This window comes from Typopeltis vanoorti, chromosome 20 (genome assembly GCF_054136105.1).
Source record: "Typopeltis vanoorti isolate ZY-2024b chromosome 20, IOZ_Tvanoo_1.0, whole genome shotgun sequence".
Taxonomy (NCBI): domain Eukaryota; kingdom Metazoa; phylum Arthropoda; class Arachnida; order Uropygi; family Thelyphonidae; genus Typopeltis; species Typopeltis vanoorti.
This window is the reverse complement of record NC_143568.1, coordinates 46,867,524-46,887,384: the sequence shown is the minus strand read 5'-3', so window position 1 is coordinate 46,887,384 and position 19,861 is coordinate 46,867,524. Positions and strand designations below refer to the sequence as shown.

The following is a 19,861-nucleotide window of genomic DNA, read 5'->3' as shown; positions in this document are numbered from 1 at the left end:
AATGAAAGAATTAGAACACTGGGGAAAAAAAAAAATCCCAAAAGCATTTTTTTTTCTTGCCTCCACAGACTGCCTATACAGGTTGCATCAATCAACTTGATTTTGACCAAAGTTGGAGCACGTTAATACCTCGTTAATCAAGTAATTGAATCCCACAGCGTTGAGCAACTCGACGTTTCAATTCAGTAGCTCAAGAGGTTATATTATGAATGTAAACAAATGGAGGGGGGATGGTTTCATGAGGGGAAGATTTGACTCATAAACCAAAAGTTTATGCATTCATCTTCATTACATGTTTCACATAAAGACTTTGGAGCATTCTTGTTAAATGAATGTCTCCGTCTGCAGACAGCACATATACCATTTGTCTCAATGAACTTCTTTATGACATGTATTTGCATCCCATCTATCTGTTAATCAACCTTGAAACTTGCATGCTCTTTACTCCATTGGAAATACTGTTCATCTTGACATGAGTTTTCAAAGTAGATCATGTTTGCCTGGATTCATAATTTTGGTTCTCAGTTTTGGCCTTCAACATGCTAGTGAAATTTTAGCAATGTCTGTCAGTTTTGCATTGTGGAAGCCAGGACAGTCTGAATTTCTACAATCACCTGGCACTAGTGTTAAATGTTTAGCTTGATTATTACTTTTTAAAGATTTTCAAACGATTTTTCTTGAATCACTTGAACAGAAATAGGAATACTTACCTCATTTTGTTGCTCACTCCAACTAGAATCCTTTCCATTTTTTTTACCTTATCACCGATTGGATATCAAACTCTAGTATATTTTTATATGTATGCATGACACTTTTACATGATTCTTTATTTTTTTACTAGTGTTGTTGCTGGTGGTACAAAGTTGATTCACTAAGTCTAATCACTAATTTTATATTCTTTAACTCCACTTTCACATCTTCGCTCACAATTTCTTCTGAAGATTTATAGGATTCATATTTAAGGTTTATTGAAATGAGGAAGGGATGCTAAGTGCAAAATAGATAACTTAAAATATAAAGATGAGCAGTGTAGAAACAGCAGCTTTGACTAGGTTGAAGTTACAATAACACCTGTAAGGTTTACACGTCACATTTCTGTGTACACAGAAGTAACACATTCCAGCTAGCTGAAGAGAAATTTCTAAAAAAATAAATCTTACACGTCATATTGTAAGTCCAATTTACTTCAACATGAAGTAAATTGGACAACAACTTCAAACCTACACATTTGCCACGATGAGGTAGAACTAAAATGTACTGAAGATGGATGTGACACACAGCCAAAAATTTTACTATTAAAAAATCTTTTTATGTGAGTTTTCCGTCATTAATTTTGCATTTATATGCCTGCTGTTTTCATTCAGCTGATATCAACCTGGCTATCAGAATCAGATATGGTAACTGGGTTGAGTGTAATGGGTACACTATTTTATGAATGACAGAAGAGATGAGAGGGGAGGGTAATACTAATGATATCAGACAACTTAAGTCCAGTTAGGATAGAAACACAAGAAAACGATGGTGAAAATGCTCCATGCAGCCGTGAGTAATGGAGGCCAAGAAAATGTAATATATGGTAGGGTGTTGTTACAAAACTGGCCGCTCAGTTGCAGGGCACAAAGAAATGCATCGCAAATTTCATATGAATGAAGAGGAATTTATTGAAGTGTTGCGAGACAACTTTCTCAAGGAACTAGAGGTCAGAGTGTTGGATTTGTTCATAGTGTCAGAAGGGGTCTCTTAAGAATATGATTTACCACCAGTTGGTGAAAGTGATCATACTCTGCTTTCTTGGGAAGTATCGAAATATAATTATATTGATGTTGCAATTAGAACAGTTTACATGCTGAACTGCAAAGCTGGAAATTATGATCAGCTTGGGAGAATATTATCTTTAGTCCCATGGTATCAGTTACTGAATGGGAAAAAATCTCAGCAATGCATGAGAATCTTTGAAAAAGTGTTTAAATGAGGTGGTATCTGAATGTATCCCTAGTGTTTGAAGAATAAATAGGTTGGGAGTGAAATGGATGTGTAGCCTTATAAAGCAAGAGATCCACAAGAAGATGATGTGGAAAGAATATCGTGAGAATAACAGAAAAGTAACGAGAATTGTGTGGAAAGCTAAATTGGGTATGCAGGCTAAAGGCAATCAAAAAGAATTTTATTATTATACCGCAAGCAAAAGAAAGAATGTGGATCAATAACTTTACCATCTGCATTCAGTAATGTAACAATAACTTTACTGAATGCAGATTGTGCTCTATTGTCAGAAGCTAATGAAATTGTTCAATTAAGGAGTGCTCACTTTGCTAAGATATATCGACTAAGTGTATGTCATATTGTGCACAGTGCTACTGCTACATTGGATGATGAGTTAGAGGTGCAGGAAAAAGAGGTGGAAGAGCTGTCATAACCTGGAGAACAGTCTGTCAGTAGGAGAGATTAAAAAACATCATGTTTGCTAAAGGAATGTCCAAATGAATTGGCTTGGCCTATCATATGTTTATATAGCTGAGTCTCAGCTCATGAATGATACTAGAAGAATGGAAGCGACATGTGATAGTTCCAATGGACAATGGTGGTGCAAAAACTGATGTCTAATTACCAACCTATCAGTATCTGTGGTGTGGTAGTGAAGATTTTAGAGAAGTTGGTAAGAACTTTTACAGAAATGGGTAGACAAACAAGCTATACTCTGCAAGGAGCAGCGTGGGTTTACTAACGCAAGGTCATGTTTTAGCAATTTGTTCATATTTTATAACAATGTTATGGCCAAGTTGGATAAAGGGAATGGATACACTATGATAATGTTGGATTTTGCTAAGGCATTTGATAGGATACCACATGAAAGGGTGTTGCATAAACTGGAGAATATGGGATTGGAATATAAATTCTTGACTTGAATCAGTAATGTGACAGACAGATCAGAAAGTGGTAGTATATAGTGGGTGTGAATTTATCAGATTTAAAGTGACCAGTGGTGTACATCAGAGTTCAGTCTGTACATTAATGACATTAGGAAGGGTCTCACAAGAGATGTACAATTGTTTTTCCAGTGATGTGAAGATAGGCAGAGCAATCAGGGTTTCCAACAGCATATTATATTAGTGGGGTTATGCTGCAAGAAACTGATGAGGCCAGGGATCTTAATGTAATGGTGGATAGGAATTTGAAGTTCAAAGAATCACATAGCAAAAGTTGCAAATACAAATGAGAGGATAATTGAGATGTTGAAGCGAACCTTGGCATGTAAGGATAAGGAAGTCATTTTGCCTCTTTATAAGGCCACACCTGGATTATTGTGTTCAGATTTGGTCTCCCAGGTTCCAAGGGGATAAAAGAAGCTGTGGAAAGGTTGCGAAGAAGAATCGCAAAGATTATATCTGTATTATGGGATTTTGAGGACAGATTGCGAGAATATGGATTACAGACTCTGGTTAACAGGAAAAAGAGGGATGATATAAAGTTCTGTGAACTTTTAAATGGGCATTATAGGATATCGTATAATGAAATTTTTGATTATATGGAAGGTGGGGAGGGAACTTAGGCATCCATGGAAGTTAAGTTTGCTTGCAGTCCAGGGGACAAGAGCTAGGGTTTTCTCTCACAGAGCAGTGAATGAGTGGGATAATTTGCCTTTAGGGATAGTGAGTGCATCTAGTGTGAATGAATTTAAGAGAAGGTATGACATCTGGTATGGGTGATTTATAGCCTCCCTCGATGAATCCTTGGCTCCCTGGAGGTCTCAGATAACAATAATAATATCTCTAAATATTATTTCTAATTTTGGCCATGTGTCATAATACTCATGATAAACTTCAAAAAAAAAGTTATTTTTCCATGTTTCGAAAAAAAATTATGATGCTACTGCTCTAAATGGTTTTTCTGACATTTCAGATCTCAGTTAACATTACCTCTGGTAACGAAGTCTGCAATTTCAAGTCCCATTTTCCATAAAAAAAATTTAAAAGCAACTCCCGGCAATCATCCGATTGGGAAACGACGGCAAGTCGCCACATACTTCCAAGCTGTGGGTGTGTCTTTTTTAACAGTTTCACACGTCATCCGCATAATTTAGTCATTGCTTACGCTTCATAGGATGTGTTTCAGTGTGGTGCATGGCAATAAATGATGTATGTTCTCTGATAGCATCATTGTAGATTTTATAAATATTAATATTTAGTTAAAATCTCGGAATCAAGGAAAAGAAAAGCAATTTCTTTAGTAACTAAATTAAATATTGTACAATGTTGTTGAAAGGGGTGAAAGAAAATCTGATGTAGCACATTCTTTAGGATTAGTGCAGTCAACTTTAACAATCATACTTGGTCAATCTGAAAAAATAAACAATCTGCTCAGAATTGTACAGCAGCAAAATTAACTCACTTAAGGAGTCCAAGTTGAAGGCATATGTCACAATGTCATATGCCTTCAACTCAAATGGTGATTCAAGAAAAAGCATTCCTTTTGTTTAATCATTTGAAATCTAAACAAACTGAAGAAATTGCGGAAAATTTTGCAGCTTCTCGTGGTTGGTTCGAGGAATATAAAAAAACGGGCCAGAATTCATAGTGTAAAATTATCAGGAGAAGCTGCAAATAAGTTTCCAGAAAAACTAAAGGAAATAATTGAATGTGAAAATTTTTCACCAAATTTGGTGTTCAACGTTGACGAAAGCAGTTTGTTCTGGAAACGGCTACCATCAAAAAGCTTAATTTCTATTGAAGAAAAATCATCAGCTGGGTTTAAAGCAGCCAAAGACTTTAACATTACTCTTTGGATCAAATGCCTCTGGCGATTTTAAATTAAAATTGTTATTAGTTTACCTTTCGGAAAATCTGAGTGCGTTAAAAGGTAACATAAAAACAAATTTACCTGTAATATGGAAAGCTAATAGAAACATATGGATTGCCAAGGAGTTATTTACTGATTGGTTCATTAATAGTACATTAATGAACATTAGACACATGCATTCCTGTCAAAGTTGTCTTTCTTCCAGCAAATACAACTTCCCTGATTCAACTGATGGATCAGGGAGTAGTAGCAACATTTAAAGCTTATTATATGCATGGTACATTATGCAATTTAACTGAACTAGAAGATAAAGAGCATATGTCAATTACAACTTTTTGGAAAAACTACACCATTAAATACACAATTGAAAACATTAATAGCTCTTGGAAAGAAGTTACTCAGAAATGCTTAAATTGAGTTTGGTGCATATTATAGCTAGAAGGTGTACTAGAAGAAGAAAATGACATTCAAGAGATTAAAAATGAAGTCATCCAGATGGCTCAATCAATAGATTTCGAAAATATCAATGAAGAGGATGTAAGAAATTTATTAAATGTAGAAGGTGATGGTTTTTCAGTGGAAGATTTAGAAAAACTCATTAGCATCAAAGCCAAAGGAAATGAAGACGAAATTAAAGAAGTTCCTACCGAAAAGTGTTAGCAAGCAAAGGTTTAAAAAGGTGCTTGAATGGCATTGAAAACGTTTTAAATTTTTCAGTGAAAATGATCCTGATTTAATACGAAGTGTTATTGTTAAGCGATCATTGTTAAATGCAATAAATCCATATAGGCAATTGTTAAATGAAAGAAAAAAAAAGTACAAACAATAAACTTTAGATTCATATTTTAAAACATCGTGATTTTATCTTTAAGTATGTAATATTGACTTAAAAATTCTTTCATTTTCTTTATGTATGAATGTATCCCTATTACCATAGTATTTTTACCTCTGAGAACGAAGTTTCGCCTAAAGTAATTTTGTGGAACGTGTTCTCTTATGACTGCATTGTGTAAATTACTTTAAGACTTCTTGTGTGTGTGTGTGTGTGTGTGTGTGTGTGTGTGTGTGTGTGTGTGTGTGTGTGTGTGTGTGTGTTGTCTACATTCATATGCCAGTAAACCTCACATTACTAAAATCCTGTTTCAGATGACAATTTTATTACTGGGAAGTTTGGAACATCTAGAGGTATTACTTCTCAGCAATAAAACTTTCAGATGAAGCATATGATTGGTTAGTAGCAAGTTAAAAAAAACTAACTCCAGTTTTGAACTTATAAATAATAGCAGCTCTTCGATTTTATTTAGCAGAGTGTTTATCTTTCAGGAACTCAGAGATTTTTGCTTTTATTAAAATAGAAAACCAGCCTGAGGCCCTTCAGTCATATGCTGTCTCTGATCCTGAGGTTGATAGCCACAGTTTTCCTTATTCCTATCTTGTACATTTCTAAAGATCTGTATGGCACTTTTGTCTATCTAGGGTTCATTGACCTACATGTAGTAATGTCTTGTTTAGTAATAGTAATGCCTCTTTCTTCTCTGTAGTTTTACTGTATTGGTTATACTTTGTTTAGCTGGAGAATATATGCAGTAATTTTTAATCCTATGAAGATCCCATTTAGTTTTACACATAGCTTAACTGCATAATGGAATATCTGTGTAATACTTTTGGATATTGATATGTGCCCTTTGGTTGAAAAGAATAATCCTTGTAGTATTATGGCTCGAGGATCTTTTGCACTAATTGAAAGCATGAATTTATATTGGCATTTTTGATGTGTTTTCCCTATCATATTGAAATAATGCTTAATCACATTTACATGAAATTTGGAACTCCATAATTTTTTATAGTAAACCTCACTTATGAAAGGTGAAAATCTATGATACGTTATTGCTGTCTGTAGTTTAAGGGATAAATGTCAGATCTCCAATAAATAATGAAAATTTACCAGGTAGTTTTTAATTAGTTTTAATAAGTTTCTCAAGAGGAAAAAGATTCAGATTGATTAAATTCATACATTAAGTGGATAGAGTAGTGTTTTTCAAGCCAGTTTACAGTTCCAATAAGTAGCTGGGTAATATCTTGCTTATGAAGTAAGCTAATTTTTTTTAAAATTTATTTGAATTAAGGGGTAATAACTTGCCTTTAATGAAAAATTATGAAATTTCATGCATAATGACATTCAGATGCCACTGTGCACTAAGTGCATAATGCATAGTTTTTTTTTTTAATTTCATATGGAGTATCCCCCTTTCTTCCACCATCTTGTAAAAGTGTTGAGAACACCTAATGAGGAATGAAGTATGTATTTTATGACTGTAGATCCGTGTGTGTTCATGTGGCCGGTTTCCTGTTCTGAGGGACGAAAAACCAGAGTTTCCGGATTAGGTCAGTCTCATATGGAGGTAGAGGGGTTTAGTCGAAAGAGATCAGTGACAATCAAACCCATGTCTTTCCGACCAAAGGGCTTCGTCTATACCGACTGAGCTACGGAGTCCCTATAGTGCTAAGTGTTATTCACTTAGCCATTTAGGCTGGCAATTATATAACAAGAATTTATTGATATATATAATCATAGATGAACACTTTAATTACTCTTTCTTTTTTCCTTGTTTTTTTACTAGACCAGAACCTCGATCGTCCAATTCAGAGCCATATTTTGAAGATGATGAAGAAGAGGAGGAAATTCTCGGTTCTGATGATGATGAACAAGAAGATCCAAGAGATTACTGTAAAGGTAGTTTTAATCAGCATATTTGAGTATTTCTTATGAATAGAGCTATTATTATGAATAGAAAATATGGAAATAATTTTTTCAAGCTGAATTTGGAAATTAGTTTAATTTTTCTACCACAAAAGTTAAGTGATTGTTCAATATTTTCAAATTGAATTCAAAAATTCAATATTTTATGACCAACTCACTTCAACTTCTCTGCACATACTTTAATACTTTTCTAAATAACTTAGGGAATTGAAACAACATAGATCTGAATATAAATTAAATTATATTTTAACAGATATTTCCGATATTTCGGCGATGTCACATTGCCATTTTCTAAAGGAACTTACAAAAAGGCAGGTGCACACAAGGCAATAACAATACGGTAACTGAGAATGAAGATTTGAAGCTATCGTTCTCCTAGAAGTCCTGATGGTGCCCTCTGGAGGGCTGAGTAGGTGTTCTTGGCCGTTGGGCTGAAGGTCTGCTGATGTATGCCTCCCAAATTTGGGGCAGTCGCATACAACCAAATTTGTTGAGGTTTGGAGAGTTTCTTAGGGCAGAGGCTGATTCCATAAATAATCTTTCGTATTTATATTTGCTCCGGTGTATTATTGTTGCTTTCTTCCACCGTATTCTGTGGCGAGTATCCAGAGCATGGTCTGCAAGATCTCAATGGCTATACTTGTAAAACCGGATGCAGTCCTTGTGTTCAGAAATTCTGATATTTGCTGTCCTGCCTGTTTGACCAAAGTACGACAGTTTACAACTGCAAGGGACCTGGTATACACCAGGTAGGTCTAGGGGAAGTGGTTGGTCTTTGGTAGAGTGGATAAGGGATGCCAATTTTCTGTAAGGCCTGTAACAGGAGGTGAGGTCATGTTTTTTTAGAATTTTGGTAATTTTTTCTGAGGTGCCTCGGATGTAGGGAATGGTGATGGATTTAGAGTAATCTTTTTTGTGGAGGGGGGTTGTGGTTTGTAGGTTTTAATATTTTTTGGATTTTTTGGGGGTGGGTAGCCATTGGCTGAGAAAGTGTTGAGGATGTGATTTCGTATGTCGTTAGAACAGATTAGTTTAGCCCTGTTGTATAGTGTTTTTACCACTCCATATTGTTGTGAGGGGGGTGGTGGGATTGTTGGTGGATGTATCTGCCTGTATGGGTGGGTTTTCTGTAAACTGAGAAAACCAAAGTTCCATCAGGCTGGCGGGTGACTAGTGTGTCTAGGAAAGGGAGACAGTTGTTTTCCTCTTTTTCCAGGGTGAACTTGATTCTGGCATGTTGGTTGTTTAAGTGTGTAAGGAAGGAGAGGAGTGTTTCAGAGCCATGTGGCCAAATAGCGAACACATCATCAACGTAGCGAAGCCATATGGTTGGTTTTTGTGGGGCAGAGGCTAAGGCTTTTTCCTCAAAGGTCTCCATAAAGAAATTGGCCAAGGGTGGTGAGAGTGGTGAGCCCATGGCTGTCCGCTCTATTTGTTTGTAGAATTTTCCCTTCCAAACGAAATAGCCTGAGTTCATTGTGAACTGAAATAGGGCTGAGATATCGGGGGAAAATTTAGCTTGGATTAGCTCTAAAGTTTCCTTGAGTGGGACATTTGTGAATAAGGAGGAGACGTCGAAGCTGACCATTATGTCAGTATGTTGGAGTGTAAGGTTTTCTATGCTGGCTTTGAAGTGGGCTGAGTTTTTTATGTGTGATGGTGTGTTGCCAGTATAGTGTGTGAGCTCTTTGGCCAAATGTTTAGCTAATTTGTATGTGGGGGAATCAATGCCATCCACTTTGGGACGTAATGGCACATTTTCTTTATGTATTTTTGGGAGTCCATAAATGCGAGGGGGGGGGTATAGAGTTAAACGGTTTTAATCTGTTGGTAACTTCTACAGGCCAAGAAGTGACTTTCTTAAGGAGCCTGTGAAGTTTTCTAATTTGTGAGTTGGTGGGATTGTAATTGAAAGGGAGGTAAGTAGCCTGATCTAATAGAAGAGCATTCAGCTTACCTTTGTAGTCCTTTTGGTTAAGTACCACAGTTGCATTTCCTTTATCCGCTTCGGTGATAACTAATTCTTTATTATTTCTCAATTCCTGTAGGGCTTTAAATTCCTTGTTGGATATATTGGTTTTGCTATGGAAAGGACACAAGCTACATCCAGTCTTACACTGTTGGCGATTAGATGTGGAAGGTGGCGGATTCCTCTTTCAATCTGGATCATAATATCCTCACTTGGTATTTTTCTGGGAGCAATGGCGAAGTTGTGGCCACGTGAAAGCAGGTTGAGAGCTTCAGGCTTCAGGGTGACTGAAGAAAGGTTGATTACGGTGTTGGTAGCAAGTTTTGGATTGACGGTAGAATTCTTTTTTAATTTATCGAATTTCTTCATCTGTCGGCCTCGTATCTTTTCAAACTCTTTGTCTGCAGCGGTACACGAGATGTCATGTAAAATTGACCACAGTTCTTGATTCCAAGTGCCTGAAAGTTCATCTTCGAGGGTACGAATAAGTTGAAGCTGTCTAGACAATTAAATCGTCTGACTTTCCTGAAACGCTGCCGGGATAACAAGGTAATCCTGAAATGTGTAAAATTAAAGCACCGTTTTGTGTCCAAAAAGCACTCCGTATATACAACCGCGCTAGCTACGCGTTACTTCGCGAACAAATCACCGCCACGCGGTTAGGCTTAGCCGAAATTAACGAAGCTATTCGTACCCTCGAAGATGAACTTTCAGGCACTTTGAATCAAGAACTGTGGTCAATTTTACATGACATCTCGTGTACCGCTGCAAACAAAGAGTTTGAAAAGATACGAGGCCGACAGATGAAGAAATTCGATAAATTAAAAAAGAATTCTACCGTCAATCCAAAACTTGCTACCAACACCGTAATCAACCTTTCTTCAGTCATCCTGAAGCCTGAAGCTCTCAACCTGCTTTCACGTGGCCACAACTTCGCCATTGCTCCCAGAAAAATACCAAGTGAGGATATTATGATCCAGATTGAAAGAGGAATCCGCCACCTTCCACATCTAATCGCCAACAGTGTAAGACTGGATATAGCTTGTGTCCTTTCCATAGCAAAACCACCCAAAACCAATATATCCAACAAGGAATTTAAAGCCCTACAGGAATTGAGAAATAATAAAGAATTAGTTATCACCTAAGCGGATAAAGGAAATGCAACTGTAGTACTTAACCAAAAGGACTACAAAGGTAAGCTGAATGCTATTCTATTAGATCGGGCTACTTACCTCCCTATCAATTACAATCCCACCAACTCACAAATTAGAAAACTTCACAGGCTCCTTAAGAAAGTCACTTCTTGGCCTGTAGAAGTTACCAACAGATTAAAACCGTTTAACTCTATACACCCCCCCCCCCCGTATTTACGGACTCCCAAAAATACATAAAGAAAATGTGCCATTACGTCCCATAGTGGATGGCATTGATTCCCCCACATACAAATTAGCTAAACATTTGGCCAAAGAGCTCACACACTATACTGGCAACACACCATCTCACATAAAAAACTCAGCCCACTTCAAAGCCAGCATAGAAAACCTTACACTCCAACATACTGACATAATGGTCAGCTTCGACGTCTCCTCCTTATTCACAAATGTCCCGCTCAAGGAAACTTTAGAGCTAATCCAAGCTAAATTTTCCCCCGATATCTCAGCCCTATTTCAGTTCACAATGAACTCAGGCTATTTCGTTTGGCAGGGAAAATTCTACAAACAAATAGAGGGGACAGCCATGGGCTCACCACTCTCACCACCCTTGGCCAATTTCTTTATGGAGACCTTTGAGGAAAAAGCCTTAGCCTCTGCCCCACAAAAACCAACCATATGGCTTCGCTACATTGATGATGTGTTCGCTATTTGGCCACATGGCTCTGAAACACTCCTCTCCTTCCTTACACACTTAAACAACCAACACGCCAGAATCAAGTTCACCCTGGAAAAAGAGGAAAACAACTGTCTCCCTTTCCTAGACACACTAGTCACCCGCCAGCCTGATGGAACTTTGGTTTTCTCAGTTTACAGAAAACCCACCCATGCAGGCAGATACATCCACCAACAATCCCCCCCCCCCCCTCACAACAATATGGAGTGGTAAAAACACTATACAACAGGGCTAAACTAACTGTTCTAACGACATAGCCCTTAACACTGAACTAAATCACATCCTCAGCACTTTCTCAGCCAGTGGCTACCCCCCCTCCACAAAAAAGATTACTCTAAATCCATCACCATTCCCTACATCCGAGGCACCTCAGAAAAAATTACCAAAATTCTAAAAAAACATGACCTCACCTCCTGTTACAGGCCTTACAGAAAATTGGCATCCCTTATCCGCTCTACCAAAGACCAACCACTTCCCCTAGACCTACCTGGTGTATACCAGGTCCCTTGCAATTGTAAACTGTCGTACTTTGGTCAAACAGGCAGGACAGTGAATATCAGAATTTCTGAACACAAGGACTGCATCCGGTTTTACAAGTATAGCCATTCAGGTCTTGCAGACCATGCTCTGGATACTCGCCACAGAATACGGTGGAAGAAAGCAACAATAATACACCGGAGCAAATATAAATACAAAAGATTATTTATGGAATCAGCCTCTGCCCTAAGAAACTCTCCAAACCTCAACAAATTTGGTTGTATGCGACTGCCCCAAATTTGGGAGGCATACATCAGCAGACCTTCAGCCCAACGGCCAAGAACGCCTACTTAGCCCTCCAGAGGGCACCATCAGGACTTCTAGGAGAACGATAGCTTCAAATCTTCATTCTCAGTTACTGTATTGTTATTGCCTTGTGTGCACCTGCCTTTTTGTAAGTTCCTTTAGAAAATGGCAATGTGACATTGCCGAAATATCGGAAATATCTATTAAAATATAATTTAATTTATATTCGGATCTACGTTGTTTCAATTCCCTAAGTTATTTAGAAATGCATAATCAACGTATAAGCCGAAATATCGGAAATATCTATTAAAATATAATTTAATTTATAATCGGATCTACGTTGTTTCAATTCCCTAAGTTATTTAGAAATGCATAACCAGCGTATAAGCCTGTCTACGAGAATCGTACTTTAATACTCCTTGGTTCGAGTAATTATATGAAATAGTCATTCCAAGATGTGGCATAATTTCTTTGAGCACTATAGTGCATGGACATAAGATTTTTTTTTTTTTTTTCTGTTAAAATATTCTGGATACCTTGTTTCACTTGTAAATGTGCTCTCAAATCACTAAAAAAAAAAAAAACTATCTGGTCTTTTTTTTTTTTTTTTTTACTAAAGGTGAGTTAGCCAGTCTCATACAGAGGCAGAGGGTTTTTCAACCCAGAATTTTGGATTTCTTGTCCCTCATAACAGGCAAACCAGCCCCGCGAACACACATGGATTACAGTTAGGAATACTTAAGACCCAGGCATAGGCCTAATTCATCAGCTATGCAGATCCTCAGCCCGGATAAAATTGCACACAGGGAGGGATCAAGATGGTGCTGTATCTCCCTGTAAAAGGGGCTCACATTGTTGTATCATCGTATGAAAAAAATAAACTAAAAAAAGCTTATACTCATGTGTATCAAAGCTTATAAAACTATTTTTAGATAAAAAAAAAATTCAAGGTGAAGGCACACCATTAGCATGATATAAGGGAGTTATGGCCCGAGTAAAAGGAGTATGAAAAATTTCTCACGAATTTTTCATTAGCCCTGCATGAAAAAGTACTTTTACATTTCTTCTTATACGAGGGTGGTCTGAAAAGTTCTCGATCTAACAATCTCGAGAACTTTATTAGGTTGAGCTAACAATGTTAACATTATCGAGATGTTAACAATGTTAACATCTCGACCTAACAATGAAAAAATGATTTTTTTCATTGTTAGGTCGAGATTATATTTTTATATTTAATTTTGAAATTATAAATAATTTCAAAATTATTTTTATTTTTCAACATAATCTCTCTTAAGACTAATACATTTATTCCAGCGATGCTATAGTACCATTATCCTGTCCCTATAATAAATTTAGTTTAATCCTTTATCCAAGTGTGAGCAAACAAAGTTTGCGCCTGAAAGTATCTTCAGGACTGGGGTAAGGTGGTACAACACCAGGGCAACTCGTTGCAAAGGTGGAGCAAGCTACCAACCGTCCTGTCTCAGTATCTCCTATAATGCAAAACACATCTCCATGCAGATATGTCTAATGTTATGCATTAAGGGAAGGGCCACTACCCAGACTAGTTTCGACCTTTATTGAGGTCTCTTCAGTGGGAGCCTTTCAATAAACTTTCAATATCCTGTCCCTGTAGTGGTCCTCAGTAAGATCTGCAAAATGCCCCTTGGCAATCACCTCTTGATTTGAAGAAAAATGCTGACCAGTGAGGAAGAGTTTTAGTTTTGGGAAGAGATAGAAGTCAGAGGGAGTCAAATCTGGGGAAATGGGGTGGATGTTCCAACAATTCATAGTGCAAATCCCTTAATTTTCCCATTGCCAAAACACTTTTTTGGCAGGTGCATTGTCGTGATGAAAGATGTTTTTTTTCTTCTGCAAACTGGGTCTTTTCTCATGAATTTTTTCATCTAGTGTGGTTGAAATATCGAAATAATATTCCCCAGTTATTGTTTTACCCTTTTCAAGATAGCATTAACTACCTTATTAGAACATTCAAATTTCAGAGGAGCTGAATTACTTGGCTGTGACCAGCCCATTGAACCTAACATGCAAGTGAAAAATGAGAAGTTTGGGAGATTAGGATTTTCAGCTGCATATGTAATATAAAACTGTCCAGTTTAAATAGATTCTAATATGATAACAGTTTTTGGTACAGTGTTTATCCTGGGCCAGTCCACCAATTATTGTATAGGTTATTCCTCTTTTTTTTATAATTCACGAGCCTAGTTTCTAGTATCTTTATTGATGGAATGAATTGTAGGCGATGTCAATCACAGGTATGAATAAAGCATATTCAGAATTATAAACTGCTTTTAAGATTGTTCACTCAAAAATGTGGGTTAGAAATTCTTAAAGATAAACTATTATAAACTGACATTCACTTTATAATCACTTTATTCACTTTATAATCCTGATAAATTTGTAATTGTGCTTCATGTAGATTCCATATTATTGAATTGTTAGTCCTTTTATTTGTGAATCAGTTATTAAGATAAATTTAATAAATACATAAAAATAATATTTTGAATTATTTAAATATTTTAAATAATAAATTTAAAATTATTGTGCTATAAATTGTAACATGAAATGAACTTAATGACTTAATGAAATGAACTTACTGTGTTGCTGTTGATTTTGGGTCAATTTTTAGATACATATCTGTATAAAATCCTTTTGCAAATTAAATCCATCATATGCAAGTTATCTAAAGGGTATGCAGTTTTTTTTAAATTTTTTTAAAACAATTTAATTTCTTCTTTTATTATCATTAATATTAATAAATCTTCTAATAATATTTTATCTTATTTCTTCTAAAACTAATTTGAGAATTTGCATCAAAGGGTAGCTCCAGAAATTTATGCGTGCTCATTGCTTTTCTGAGTGTGAGATGGGATCAACATGAAACTAAGGATTAGAAGAATCTTATTAAAGTGATTCTTATAAATTTGTATGGTCATTCCAGTTATTGTTTCATTCAGTCCATTTTCAGGATCAAAATGATAAAAAAATGGAAATTATATATTGTAGTTATCTGGTTAGATGGGTATTCAAGATTACTAAAGTTTGACTTCATTTCAGTTGAACTGTCTTAACGTCAAAAGCAGTTGTAAGTTTGGTGTTGTGATAATGAATGATGTTGCAATTAGGAAACACTTTTAATGATTATCTGCAATAATTTCCTTACTTGTTACTTTTCTAGTTTAATCATTTATGCGCATTTGTTTTGAAGACATTTTATCCTTACTATTGTGATCCCTTCTTATAATGGGATTAGTTATAAATTTTCATCAGTGTACTATAAAGTCTCTTCTTTTTATTTTGGTAAAGTACTTAATATCAAGCTAAAGACACTAACAACATCCAACAGTAAGTACACTTTACTCTTAAAATGCTCTTTCATCTCTCATGGTGCATTCCTTGTAGAAGCATGCATTCTTATGATGACCATTTTCATTTCATAAATATTGAGCAACACTCACTGACAACTGTTCACCATCTTCCTCTTGGCTTTTAATAAACTTTTTCCATTCTTTATCTACAAAGAAATCATAGTCCACACTTTACTTACTTTATCCATGCCATTTCAAATGTGTTTGTTATTAACCTTTATCTTGCAAACCTTTTCTTTTAGTTTACATTATGGAAAATTATGAGACGACTACTGTGTTAGACCAAAACTTTAGTTTAATATAAACCAAAATGAACACTTGACATTTCGACCTTCATATCAAGGTCATCATCTGGAGCATACACATATATACAGAGAAACAGACTTCACTACAGTCTACATGGTTTGCTAAAGTTACTGACCAACCGTTACAACAATTATTGGCTTGACCTCTGGTGAAAAAAAAATCTTTACTATATCAAAGCTCGAGTCCTATTATTATCTATTAGGTTACAAAATTAAATTGGGATGGAGAGCAACATGCTCTCCATCCCAATCACAGTTTGTTATATATATAACAAACTGTGATTATACATATAAATTTCAACCAGTTGATATGGAATAGTTTCCAATAAAAGCTGAAAATTGCTTAAAGTCTTTGTAAAGTTTTCTAGATACTAAGTAGGCTGAATATGTGCCATCCAAATTCTTGGAATTTTTATGTCATCATTATTGTTGAGATTAGGGTGGTTAATCAGAATTTCACAGGCTTCTTTAAATTTTCTTTCATATACCAGGATTTTGTATGATGTAAAGAGCAGGTACTTTTCCAATCAATTTGGTGTAGGGTGTTGAGAGCGTGATCTGAGAGGCGTGCTTCACCAATATTGTTATATTTAATGTGTCTTTTGTGTATTTTTTTTTTACGTATAGGGATTCTACGTCCAGTTTCACCAATATAAGGTAAGTTACAGGTGCAGTAGATGCAGTAAACTCCAGGATGTGCCAATCGGAGGAATGGATCCTTAGAGGAATTGAATATGTTTTTTAATTTTATAGGTGGTTTAAAAGTGGCATTGAGATTATAATGGTGTAGGATTCTATTGCTTTTTTCTGATAACCCCTTTAATGTATGGGATGGCTATGGTTTTACTGTAATCTATATTCTTTTTTGATGAAGTTTTATGAAGAACTTTATTAATAGTATTTTTGTTATAGCCATTATTTATAAATGTGTTGCTAATAATTTTTAATTCTTGTTTTAAGAGCTTGTTGATTAGGGCAAATTGTTATAGCTCTGTTTTTAAAGGTGTTCATGACACCAAATTTTTGCAATGGGTGGTGATATGAGTTAGCATGTATATATTGGCCAGTATGCTTCGGTTTGCAGTAAACCATGAAGGATAGACTGCCTGAGGGAAGACATATGACCAGTGTATCCAGAAACGGGAGCGAGTTCTGATTTTCAATTTCGATAGTAAATTGTATGCGTTCATTTTGTTTGTTCAGGTGGCTGAGGAATGTGTTTAAAGTTTGTCGACTGTGTGGCCAGATAACAAAAACATCGTCAACATATCTAAGCCACGCTGTAGACTTTAGAGTAAAGGAATCAAGAGCACTTTGCTCAAAAACTTCCATATAAAAGTTGGCAATTGGGGTGGGGAGATGGTGGTGAGCCCATGGCCATACCTTCTTTTTGTAGGTAAAATTTATTTTGCCACACGAAGTAACCAGAACGTAGTACGTGGACAAAAAAGGGCCGTAGTGTCAGGCAGAAATTTGTTCTGTAGGAGAAGAATGGTGTCACTGATTGGGACATTTGTGAAAAGGGCAGTAATGTCAAAACTGACTAATAAATCATCTTTGCCGAGTGTTATGTTTTTAATTTTGTTTATAAAGTGTTGTGTGTTCGTTATATAGGAGGGGGGGGTTGATCTACCAACTTATATTGGTGAAACTCGTCATATAATCCCTATACGGGGAAGGAAAAAAAAAAAGACACATTAATATAACAATTTTGGTGAAGCAGGCCTCTCAGATCACTCTCTCAACACCCTACACCAAATTGATTGGAAAAGTACCTGCTCTTTACATCATACAAAAACCTGCTATGAAAGAAAATTTAAAGAAGCCTGTGAAATTCTGATTAACCACCCTAATCTCAACAATAATGGTGACATAAAAATTCCAAGAATTTGAATGGCACATATTCAGCCTACTTAGTATCTAGCTAAGTAGGCTGAATATTTCAACAGTTACAACAAATACTTTAAGCAATTTTCAGCTTTAATTGGAAACTATTCCATACCAATTGGTCGAAATTTATATGTATAATAACAGTTTTTTTAAATTTTATTTTATATATATAAACATGTTGCTCTCCATCCCAATTTAATTTTGTAACCTAATAGATAATAATAGGACTCGAGCTTTGATGTAGTAAAGGTTTTTTTTTTTCACCAGAGGGCAGGCCAATAATTGTTGTAACTGTTGGTCAGTAACTTTAGCAAACCATGTAGACTGTAGTGCAGCTTGTTTTTCTCTGTATATTTGTGTATGCTCCAGATGATGACCTTGATATGATGGTTGAAACGTCAAGTGTTCATTTTGGTTTATATTAAACTAAAGTTTTGCTCTAACACGGTAGTTACCTCCATAATTTTCCATAATGTATTCTGATCACCGTGTAAGCATGAAAGAAAGGTTTCTTTTAGTTTCTGGAGCAATCAGTAACTTCTGATTGCTCCAGTTTTCCAGTTAAAACTCAGTATGTTTCATGTTCCAGATCTATTTTTTTTTGCTAGTTACATTGCATAAATTTCTGTCCAGTTTCATTCTTTTGAGAATATGTAGCAATACATTTTTTACAATGAAGGGTGTCAGCCCTTTTCTTAGTTCATAACCTAGAGGGCCAAAAGTATTCTTAGTGCCCCTTCTCCTAGCCTGTGTGGGCCCAAATCACAGGCCAGGAAAAGAGGGTACTGTAAGAAGACTGTACTAGGCCTCACAGAGAATGACTCCACTCTGACTGAGCTCCCTCTATCCATAAAAAAAGTAAGGTAAGAAAAAGAAAATCCCATAGCCGTTAACTATTCTGATAGCATTAGGATCAAAAGTAGACAAGAGACTAGACAGGAAAGATAAAATGAATGGATCTGTCTCAAGTGGAATGAGTGAACAAGTCCAGCTGAAAAACTAAAAGGGAAAAATAAAAGACATTGAAACTTTACTTTTGTTTGTAATGTGAAGAGTGACTTCATAAAATTTATATTGAAGAACACTTGCAACATCATATTTTTTTAATATAACTCCCACCCACAGTGTTGTATACCTAGTACATTAGTACCATGGGTAAGCAAAGTATTTTTTTTTTTTATTTCTTACCTAATTCTGCTCTAGATACCATATATGAAAACTTTTCATCCCTTCATTTCTCTATTAAGTGAGAGATTGGTTTCACACCAGGTGATGAAATTAATCTTCCAACTTAAAAACAATTGCAAACAATTCATGCTCGTATCAGGATTGGAACCTGTTAGAGAGCAGATATACTAACCATTTGTCCAACGAAGCTGTTAAATATACACATACAAAGGAAAACATTGCTTCCATCTCCTTGTGTTTTCACTATGAAATGGAAGCCCCCTCCCCATTGCGCACAAATGACAGTTGTTGCTGGCATCTCGCTGTATTTGTGTAACTTAATTTATTTTCCCAAATTAAATCCAATTTTTAATTTGTGAAGTTCAAAGTTTTATGAACTTCACCTGTACAAATAAATAGCATCCTAGCGTTTAGGAAGAAAAACCTTTTTTCTGAATGCTAGGACTGCTTTGATGCCAAGGTGTGTTTTCTTTAATTTTATTTATTTATTTATTATTTTTTTTATTCGCTTCATGTTGGCTGCTAAAGACAATTAGTAATACTGATTATCTTTATCTGTTTGGTTTCAGATACAAATATAGCTGTGACCAAATATAGGATATTTTCACCAATCAGTTTTTGTAAAGTTTACATAAATCAATCATCACAACTTTTCCTTTTTAACTTCTGATCTTTCCTCTTTTAACTAAAGAGATAAGATCAGAAGACTATAAAATTCTAAATGATGATTCTAAATATTTTCAAAAGATGTTTTTTTTTTTAGAACAGAAACTAAGCATTCATTCTGAAGTAATTTTTAACTAGTATTATGAATAAACAAAACTTGGTTTAGAATAAACAGCTTCCTAAAACTTATGCAACAAATTTGCACCAATTTTTTCATGATTATCTA

At 35.6% G+C, this 19,861-nt stretch overlaps 1 protein-coding gene across 2 annotated transcripts in view; it reads left to right on the top strand.

The window, feature by feature from the left end:
* The window catches only part of LOC150095409 (SRSF protein kinase 3-like), a 429,406-nt gene that overhangs the window by 35,677 nt on the left and 373,868 nt on the right, over positions 1–19,861 (top strand). For both annotated transcript variants that reach the window (XM_090410594.1, XM_090410593.1), the window contains exon 3: positions 7,419–7,531. In XM_090410594.1, coding sequence (XP_090266720.1) covers positions 7,419–7,531 — 113 coding nt within the window. The remainder of the gene's footprint in view (positions 1–7,418; positions 7,532–19,861) is intronic.